Here is a 10,475-nt window from a genome sequence, read left to right on the forward strand (position 1 = left end):
GCTACTTACTAAAATTTGTATACCGCGCGGACACAGTCGCGGACGTGCTCTAGTCTTTTATATAAATTTCTAAACAAATAAAACAATCATCTAAATATAATTACGTTTACAAATGACCATGTTTAACAAATGTGATACGTGTTGTTTGCAAGCACATGAGTTTCAAAACGTGCATTTGCTGGACAAAAGACGTACAACGTCCGCAATTAATACTGCCGTAGAAACACATGAGTACTGACATAATCGCTATTGTTAACTAAAATAGCTCACAATTGTAATGTGATTTTCTTTTATCTACTAACTGAATGTAGGAAAATAACATATATTTTCTATAATATAATATTTTTCCTGTTTATTTCATTTAACACGTTGAGCGTCACGCGTATTTCTAAGACAATCCCGTGCAGGCCACGAGCGCCGTTTATACGCAATGGTACTAAAAAGCCGGTGTTTCCGATCGCTGTACAAAATAGTTTACATTTTTAACGCTAAATAATGTAAAATTTTATAATTGTCATGTTACACGCTGTCAGCCACCGATGGTTTACGCGACCTAAACAGAAAATCTAGTGTCAGCCACCGATCGCGGACGCGGCCTAAATGGAAAATCTAGTGTCAGCCACCGATAGCTGACGTGGCGCTCAACGTGTTAATATGATATTAATGTGGGAGAAATAATGGTATATAACACGGATACCTTTTAATTATGAATAGATGATTTAAAAAAAGAAAAGGACGAGATAAAATAAAATTTCAAAATACGAATCGATGTCAAAAACATGTTTCATAAATGTCTAAGGAGGCGCAGCGAGTACTGGCCACGCAACCGCCATGAAACGGGGCTGCAACAGCCAACACCGGATAAATCCAGTTATTGTTACCCGCTTTATTTTTAGTTTATAATTATGTCTCACGAAAATTTATATACCTTAAGAGGTGGGAATCAAAATAAGTCACAACTGAAATTACAGACATTCGATTTAGGCTAAGAAAGCTTATTGTAAAACCCACGTTTAGTAGTAAAATGTCAAGGAGATGTTAAACAAAAACAAAACATTTTATGCTTTATACACTTTATTTCCTCATTAATATTCTACTTAACGTAATATTTAAATGGCCAGGAATTAAAATAAAATCAACAATCGCTTTAGTTTCGAAAAAAATTGAAGAAAAAAAAACACGTCCTTACATTGCTTTGACACTTTAGCATAAAGACACATAAAAGCGATTGTCGACAATAGGATTTCGCACATTTAATATAATATATTTTTTAATCTGTTGAACTAACAGCTATTACACATTTATAACATACAATCTTTATAATTATAATAACTTTTTAATGTTTTAAAATATATATTCTGCTTTCATATACATCTCTTGACTTATCACATCCTTTAGCCTAACAAATATCTCTCTACTATAGTCAGTGTAAAGAGCTGCAGGAAGACTTTCAACACCAAAGAAACATTCAACTTTTACATTTTCAAACAACTGTCGAACATCAAGACACAACACGAAAATATTTGACATTTACGAAAAAAGTAAAAAATCACATTTTTTTTTAAATATTAAAAATATTTTTTAACGCAAGATTTTATAGAAATATTATTAGTAGTGATGTAATTTTTTTTTCTTCATTTTTTTTAAATATTTGTTCGAAAATTATTTAAAAGTCCAATGCTCCCTTGATAATCTCTATTAACATTATAACTATATGCTCTTACAGCGTCACATTAATTATATCGAAAATATCTGTTAAAACATACAGACAAATATTATGAATCATAAAATATTTTCTCACTATCGAAATTTTAAAATCGCGCTTTAATATAAAGAGAAAAGCATTACTGGCATTAAGGAAAAATACAAATATTATAAAATTGAAAAAAAAAAAGTACAGAATTTGAAATAAGAAAACCATATTTACCGTGAGTTTCTGAGGCCGAAATATGCGTTTAAAAATATTGTTTCTGTTTTGTCAACGTAACAGGGATGATAAGTTTTATACAGAGATTTTGGTCTCAAAAACCCAAGGTTAATAAGTTAGACTTTATTATATTAAGTAATAAAATATGCAAACTCTGATAACAATAAAGGTTTTAAACAACACAACCACAATCCCACAAAAGGAATCCCTATATCGTAAATATTTACAAAACACGATCGCAACAAACATTTCAATAAACACTTTGTTCTGACTTGAATAAACACGAAACCTTGGCAGACAACCAATACAGACTCAATCCAAATAACTTGAAAGGTCATTTTGTACGAACTTAGCAGGGAAACAAATGAAAATTCGTTTCTAAAATATTTCGTTCAAATTTTTCACAGACCCAATTAAAAAAATATTCAAAAGAAAATTTTAACAAGAATAAATTTATTATTTACTATAATATGAATATGGACCCAAATTAATTAATAACAATTTTATAGGAATAAGCTGAGTGTACGCAGATTAAAATTTATTTTTCAGTAGTACATCTGCAGTACCGATAATAAGGTAACAATTTCACAACTTAGCAATATTATTTATTTATGTTTGCCAAATTTATAAGTATTCTGATATTAGTTAAATATGAGGACAACACTAAAAGCGGTGTAAGAGCGATGCCAGACGGGCGTTGCGTTGTCCTAATTACGAAGGAGCGTTGTTTAACCGGGGAACAATTGATTTATAAAATTGCTCTGACGGAAAACATTAGTAATTGGGATATAATCACCATACGTACGTTAGAGTAGTATAATTCCGCAGCGACTAAATTTATTTTTAAAATATTGAAATTTAATTTTTTTATCATTCAAATAATACGCAATTAGTATGCTTCATAGAAGAGTACAAATTGCGTTTAGACACCGTATTTGCCCGTGTGGCATGGCTCTAAGTTTAAAGAACAACCCACGATTTCTAATAGACATCAACATTACTAATAGCAAGTGACTTGGATACCACTAGAAATATTATTTGGATATACATCTAGTACCTTGTCAGGGGAAAGTGAACGAACATGAAGTATAGAAATAAAAAAAGAATTATTTATAACCGCATGGCAAAGAAAAAAAATATTATAATACATAAATAGTAGAAATTACGAAAATAATTTAAACAGACGAATTAATTCCATTAAAAATAGACGCATAAAAATAATTTACAACTTTACTTTTAGAAATAGATTTTAAATACAAGAGCGTCATTACTACTGAAGAATTATTAAAGAGTTGCATTTGGTTACATTCAGCAATCAGAGTTCAAAAATGCTACATAAAAATATATTATTAACAAGGATTATAGGGGTTTAAGAAATATATGAAATTGTTGACTTAACTGAAATTATTTACCATGGGTTTCTGAGACCAAAATACCCGTCTAAAACATATTGTTATCTCAAACATGCCAAAGATAATGACAGGGATGACGATATGTTTTAAACGGGGATATTGGTCTCAGAAACCCACTAAGCAGTTAACTGGTAACACCCTGTGGTGGAGTTCATGTAATTGACATGCAGAAGCTCAGGAATAAAATTTAATTTCATATTCTGTGACAAATAATACTTTCAAATTCTATTGGATTCTTAGAAACAAAATACAATTTCATATAAGAAATATTTGATTTATTTTCCGTATAAAAATAATAGACATTTAAGCGATAGACTTGACAGTATAAACGTATGGGGTCACTAATATGGATCGACATAAAATATTAAGTAATGCGGTTGCTAAGAATAAATTTCAAATGTCGTGACACTTGTAGTCTAGGAGTCAGTGGAAGATCGATTTTCATATAGGTGACCAGATGATTATTTTGGATCAAATATTATTTATTAAAAACATGCTTTGATTATTTGCCTATCAAAGTGTTCATGGGTAATTTATTAATTTTTGTCAATTTGGATTGATCTTGATCTCCCATGGTCTCTTCTATTATATCAGACTTTTACTATTACTGTTGTTTTCAAATAGAGTGAGAGAGATAGCAATGTTGTCAAATAAGTGTTACGACAGTGGAAATTCACTGTAACTTCCATGTTTGCGAGCTCCTGTGTCGGTATTTTTTTAATATAATAGTAGTTGAAGCTCATGTAAGAGTACACCGTAGCTGATAATCCAAAGAGGATGATGCGGTAATATAAACGATGCGGTCGCATTAGCTTGGCTAGTTTCTGTTAGTGGTCGTTTGAGGCTTAATTCGTTCATCTCAACTGTTGGAATAATAGTTAAATATTAAATGTTGTTTATTCGATTGTAGAAATTTTAATCATGAGATTTTTTTTAATGTATTCCTTTAAATTTTTAAATAAAAAAGTTAACAATATGAAGTTATTGGTGATGGACTATAAGTTTTTAATTTAAAAATTAGACCAAATTTATCCAAAAAGTTGCATTCATTGTGCAAAAATCAAAATCGTTTCGTAAAATCCCTAATTTGTAGTGAAAAATCTAGAAATTTCAAAGTAATACCTGATACAGTTTGTTTCTTTAGATCAGCGTATCGCTCCCCGGGGCCGACCTCATCAGGAATGGTGGCTGTGCAGGTGAGCTGCAGTCTGCCATGTGCTGGAGTCCTCAGCTCCGCGATCGACACCCATAAAGATATCGGAACTATTTGTGGTTCCCGTGGCTTCTCGCGAATCTATGGTACACCGAGCATATGATTAGAAACGAGATTGGACCCTAGATTTTTTTTATAAAATAAGGGGTCAAAAGAGCATCGGAAGTACCAAGGTGTTCAACGACGTCCATCTGAAATACCAGAGGAACCACAGATGCGTTGTCGGCCTTTAAGAAAATTATACGCTCGCATCTTAAAGATCCCTAAGTCGTAGCGGAATAAATAAAGATACCAATGTTTTACGTTTGATGGCATAATAGTTATCTTGTAAGTACCTTTTTCATTTCTTCGCTTTGCGCTTCATTTAAAGTACATTTGTTATGTTTAGTCGTGTTCGGTGTTATTGTGGTAGTCTCACTAACTAGAGCCCAATATTTAGCTGTATAGTTAAACTCTGGAGCTATATATCGGTGATGATACTTTCTGTTTTTGTATCCACCGCCGCCTTTAGTTCGAGTCGAACTTGATACTCTGTACGAGAAATATTTGATAGAATCCTCAGGTACCTAAAAATAAACGATTTTAAAATTTTGAATTGATGTGGTGTGAAATAAATTTATTTAGGCTTAATAAAAAATTAAAATAGTCGAATTATTTTTCAGAGCTTTGTCATACTTTATCATAATAATTCAATGTTAGACATAAGTAGGTATTTAAATTACTTCCTTTTAACGGTAATTCTCTTCGGTCTATTTCGATCAATTTTCTTAAGTCCTTGAAATTATTAAATTAATCCCAGCACGCAATAACTGCAATTACATCGATCCAGTAGCCAACTGAATTGTTAATGCGGAGAAATTTCTCCATACATAGTATTCTCATAACATATTTATATATGTATTACTATGTGTATTATTTACATTTCAGTGAAATTGCCGCAAGTTTATAAAATTATATATAATGTACCAATTTTCCGAATAAAATCAGAACCAGAAAAGACAGACTATTCATATAACTGTCTGAGTTTTGTATAATTGTCGATTAACACGTTAGCTGCCAGAATAATTTTTCGAAAAACGATTTTTTTTATTGTGTCAAAAATATAGTAATAGCTTATTTACATTGCTCATATACTTATTATTTACATATGAATGAAAGTATGGATTGTCGAACACATAGTCCGACAAGACCTGAATGAAACATTAGCTTGTCGGACATATAGTCCGACAAGGCAGCTAACGTGTTAAATAAATGAAATGATAATTAGTAACAATGAACTTGTGAGTACGCTCTCGGGTTGATTAATAAATAAATTAAGATTATAAATTATTTTGAGTATATCTTTACCTTTTCATTGTCAATATACCAGGTGAGACGCGGCGCGGGCGCGGCCGGTGCGCTGGTACAGTTAGCTCGCAGCAATCCTTCGACAACCACATCGGGTTTTCCGAATGTTATGATCGGTGGATGCTTTTGGGCATCTGATTAAAAAAATGTTTAACAAATCATCAAACCTTGATAAATAATTCTAGACGTTCTTTTTTATAAACATGATATATTTATAATAAGTTTTGGAATTTTCATATAGAGACAGATCAATAATTCTCGGTTTTCCAGGAAATCCTAGGAGCCACGGAAGACAATGATAGGATATAAAATTAAGGGTTCGCAAATTCAACAAGGACTTAATCGAAATCGGTGAAATTATGAAAGGAACATGAGAAAAATAACGAATCTCTGATATTAACCTAAAGAAAATTGAATTTATCTTTGATTCAAGAAGTGGTATTCTTAAGGGAAATATTATTATACTTACAGACTACAGTAAGCTGATGCGGCGGCGAGGCGGCCGTAAAGATCGGCGTCTCTAGAGACACCTCGCACCAATACAAGCCTGACGCTGAAGGATCCAAATTCTCGATTGTTATAGAATTTTCAGTTACGAGAGACATCTGCAACATTGTACACTGTCAATACTACAGAAAAAAACTATTGTTTTGTTTTTAATTTGGTATGTTATTTAAGGTATTTGTTATCCAGCCAAGTTGGATTTATGATAGTTTCTTCGTATACTTCATTACTGAGGGTCGTGCTCGTCTTGATATGCCTTTACAGATGCGTCGACCAGCTATCTCCACGCTGTCATATCTTCGGCTTGTCTCAGGGCAGTCGTGATTAAGTTCCAATATAGCCTTCTCTTGATCGGACTAGTGGATGATCGACCCCGTGACCTTTTACCTTCTATCTTTTAAACCACAACCAATTGTGATAGCTATCTTTTGTTTTTTTTTAGCTAAGTCATTTGTAACATAAACTATTTTTTTAATTAAAAATTTAAAATAATTTTTCGTAACTTACATTTAACTTTCCACCAGGAAACGTGTAATTGGTAAACGGCGGTACTCTCTCGCGAACATACTGCAATAGTTTGGCTCCCGATCTTAGGAATTCAACTTTATAGAGTAATTGTGGAGGTACCTAATGATAAAGAAATAAATAACATTATAAAGGCTATTAACTAATTAAGTCTAACTACATATTAGACTTTTCTTTTTATTTTTAATATTTTTATTCTAAAATTAATAGGATTTTATTTGTGTACGACTTAAGTATAATATTTATATGAATTTAAATCTGTTTATTTCACTGTTTTTTTTCAAATTCAATATACATTTAAAAGGTGAAATAAAGACTTTCGATTAGTTAGGAAATAATTCCTATCATTTAAACATTGTTACATAATAACAGAAGCCAAATTAATGAAAAGTAAACATTAATTAGACTTTCTTGTCAAATTAGTTGCATACAAAGCTTGCGAAAACAACACAACGCGGTGCTTTCGTTCGCGAGATGAGATCTTTTATTTATAGTCAAACGCGGAGGCGGTGCAGAAAGTGGTTTACTCCGCTATTAATGTCTTGCGAGAAGTTTCAAACAAATGCTTATATCTTTCCTGCACTATTTAATATTTAACAGTGTTCCTATAATGTACCTAAATTTTACTTCTAACTTACATTATAAATGCAAAATTTTAGTCACATGCGTGGATGGTTGTTTGTTATGAAGCATCTCCAAAACGGTTAAACGGATCTCGATGAAATTTTGCATAGACAAAAACATATTCAAAAGGAACACATAGGCTATTGATTAAGTTTTATTATGTGTCGCGCGGATGGAGTCGCGGGCTATCAGCTAGTTATTCACAATAGCTACCGAGTATATATCATTTTTCCAACCAAACCGGCCCAAAAATAAAGGTAACAACTTTGTCGCATTTGGGGCGAAAACAGTTTGTCTAATTTTGAAGAATGACATGTCATTTGTTTTTTAATCTGATTGTAACTGTTAAATAATAATAAAAGACAGTCAATTGGAGTTTTTTTGGCACTTGGTACACACACATTTCTAAATTTAAAATTAAGAGTATGTACACACATTTATAATTATAAAATAAAACCAGTAAAGAAAGAATAATAGCAGTATCACCTGATGTAGACATCGCATAGTCGCGGATCCACCTCGTGCGACCCAGCTGGGTGCTGTCAGACGGACATCCACGTCTGTTGCCTGTCCGCTCCCTAAAACAAAACACCAATTATCCAATGTCCCAGATTATATTATTACGACTAGTCAATATTTTCTGGTTGCTTTTCCATCGCCGATTGCAATTTATTGAAAAGAAAAATAAAAGAGAGAGAACATTAAAAAATATGAACATAAAGAAATATACGCTAGTCTGGGTTTCGAGATTTAATATAAACTGTTTATAAATTATATTACTTTCAGAGAAAACAATCTTAATAACGTATCCTTTCATACAACGCTCGATGTTATTCAATTGGGGAGATCAATTTTCTCATTCACGCCTCTTAATTAAGGTCGGGTTTCTCTAAATGAATAGTGTGTTAGGGTTAATATCAGTTACACACATAACATTGAAAATATATAATATGTATATAAGATGCCGTTTGTATGTGATATATAATACCTTAACAATGTAAATAGCATGTGTTGGTGTAAGTATTTGGACCAATGGATTGTAATATCAAATCTATAGGTATAATGGTGTGGAATATGAACAGTGATATAGGAAAAGGTCCAGAGGGACAGGCGGACATGTTTGTATAGAGATGACGTCATCCGGGTGCGCGTCCGGGACATGTCAGTGGGTACGGACAATGATGACAGCTAAGGTAAAGAGCTGACATCTATTATGGCTTAGTGCGTTTTGTATTGTTGCAGTTTAGCTGTGAAGGCAGCTCGAAGTAATTATAAAAAGAAAGAGGAGGGAATAAAAATATTACTACTGATAGAGATATATTAGTGTGGAAGATACTGTACCTATCCTAAGTAGAGAAAAGGACAAAGATGATATTATAAATTTTCTCGAACTCAAATACTACTATTTATCTAGTAAGTTAAATGATTAAAAAAAAATTGAACGTACCTACAAGCATTACCTTTCGATTAAAAAAATCAATATTGGAGAACCAGGAACGGAGTTACGCGTTAACATATATAAAAGACTGACGAATTGATTACCTCCTTCTTTTTGAAGTCGGCTAATAAGAACGAATGTATTCAATATATTTATTTACCTTGTTTTACGATGTGCATTAAACATATAATCACGAAGTAGGACCATCTTCTCCAGTTCAGCAACATCGCCCACGATTCTACTCTACTTTTTACACCATCACTGGCAAAATGTTCGCTACCGAACTTTTTATAGGAAATCCGAATGACGTCTCATTACGTTTTATTCATTCATACTTTCCTCACGTGAATAGTCACTGTAAAAAAATATATAATTTGAGTCGTACTGTTATAATTAAATCGTACTAATAAATCTTACTAATGTTATAAATGCGATGGACTGCCAGGAGAAGGCGCAAGACAGGCGACTTTGGCGATCTCTTGTGTCAGAGGCCAAGACCCACTTTGGGTCGATTGGCCAGCGGAGTAAGTAAGTAATGTTATAAATGCGAAAGTGTGGATGGATGTTTGTTAGAAGGTATCTTCTGATTGGCTGCATGGATCTCGCTGAAAATTGGCAAAGACTTGAAACATTTACTAGAAGAAAACATAGGATAGTAATTATTTTTTTTACTTCCGCACGATTGTAGTCGCGGGCGACAGCTAGTTAATAATAAATTTTGAAACTAAAAGTTTAAATTTTATTTATTATATAATTCTTTAAAAGGGTTATTTTTAAATAACTTATTCGCATATTCTCTATTCGAAAAGTTTACCCTTATCGGTAACTAGTGCTTCAAAAACAGCTCTGAAAGCAATCTGATCGATAAAGTTTGGAACTAGGGCGTCCTCTACCGACACTTGCTTCTGCGTCATAAATTTTCTCCGCCTCAATATCCTGAATCTTTTCACATTTTCGAAAGTATATTTTAATTATGTTATAATGTTGAATAAGTGATAAGCTTCAAAGCTACATTAACAGTCAATTTGTAAACTGTCGGAGAGTTTTAAATTTACGTTTACCCGTTAAATAGAAAATAAGTTTATTCTAATCTGAAATGCTGAGTTGGATCGAAATAATCACGACGTGTTGGCGGAACTCTAAAAATAGAATCGTACCCAACCAATTTTAAAGTTGGACACTTTATAATTGGATGAGTTATTTATAAATTGACTAGTCGCATTATTTTGTGAACTCTACTATTCACACAATATTAGATACCCTTGATTGTCAGTTTATGAACTGACAATAATTCATCAAGTAAACTATTCTACAAATTAATTGAAAACTTTCTTTTGTACTATTTGTAATAAAAAAATTATGACACTTTCAAATACAATTTTAAAATTCATAACAATAGTACGTTGTAATAACATAAATTCAATCCGCAGTCCACTCGCAACCGAAGTACAATCAAGTAAGTGACAGCATTCCGATATTACGTTG

General features: G+C 32.3%; 1 protein-coding gene across 1 annotated transcript in view; it reads right to left on the reverse strand.

Moving 5' to 3' along the window:
* Positions 1-3,678: 3,678 nt before the first annotated feature.
* Positions 3,679-10,475, reverse strand: part of LOC106124946 (uncharacterized) — a 20,072-nt gene continuing 13,275 nt past the window's right edge. The window contains exons 2-9 of the mRNA XM_013321991.1: positions 9,151-9,345; positions 8,039-8,130; positions 6,911-7,030; positions 6,369-6,504; positions 5,900-6,033; positions 4,888-5,118; positions 4,462-4,633; positions 3,679-4,202 (exon numbers count right to left, since the gene is read on the reverse strand). Of these exons, the coding sequence (XP_013177445.1) occupies positions 4,057-4,202; positions 4,462-4,633; positions 4,888-5,118; positions 5,900-6,033; positions 6,369-6,504; positions 6,911-7,030; positions 8,039-8,130; positions 9,151-9,217 (1,098 nt within the window). The 5' untranslated portion in view covers positions 9,218-9,345 and the 3' untranslated portion in view covers positions 3,679-4,056. The remainder of the gene's footprint in view (positions 4,203-4,461; positions 4,634-4,887; positions 5,119-5,899; positions 6,034-6,368; positions 6,505-6,910; positions 7,031-8,038; positions 8,131-9,150; positions 9,346-10,475) is intronic.

This window comes from Papilio xuthus, unplaced genomic scaffold (assembly GCF_000836235.2).
Source record: "Papilio xuthus unplaced genomic scaffold, Pxut_1.1 DF828952.1, whole genome shotgun sequence".
NCBI lineage: Eukaryota > Metazoa > Arthropoda > Insecta > Lepidoptera > Papilionidae > Papilio > Papilio xuthus.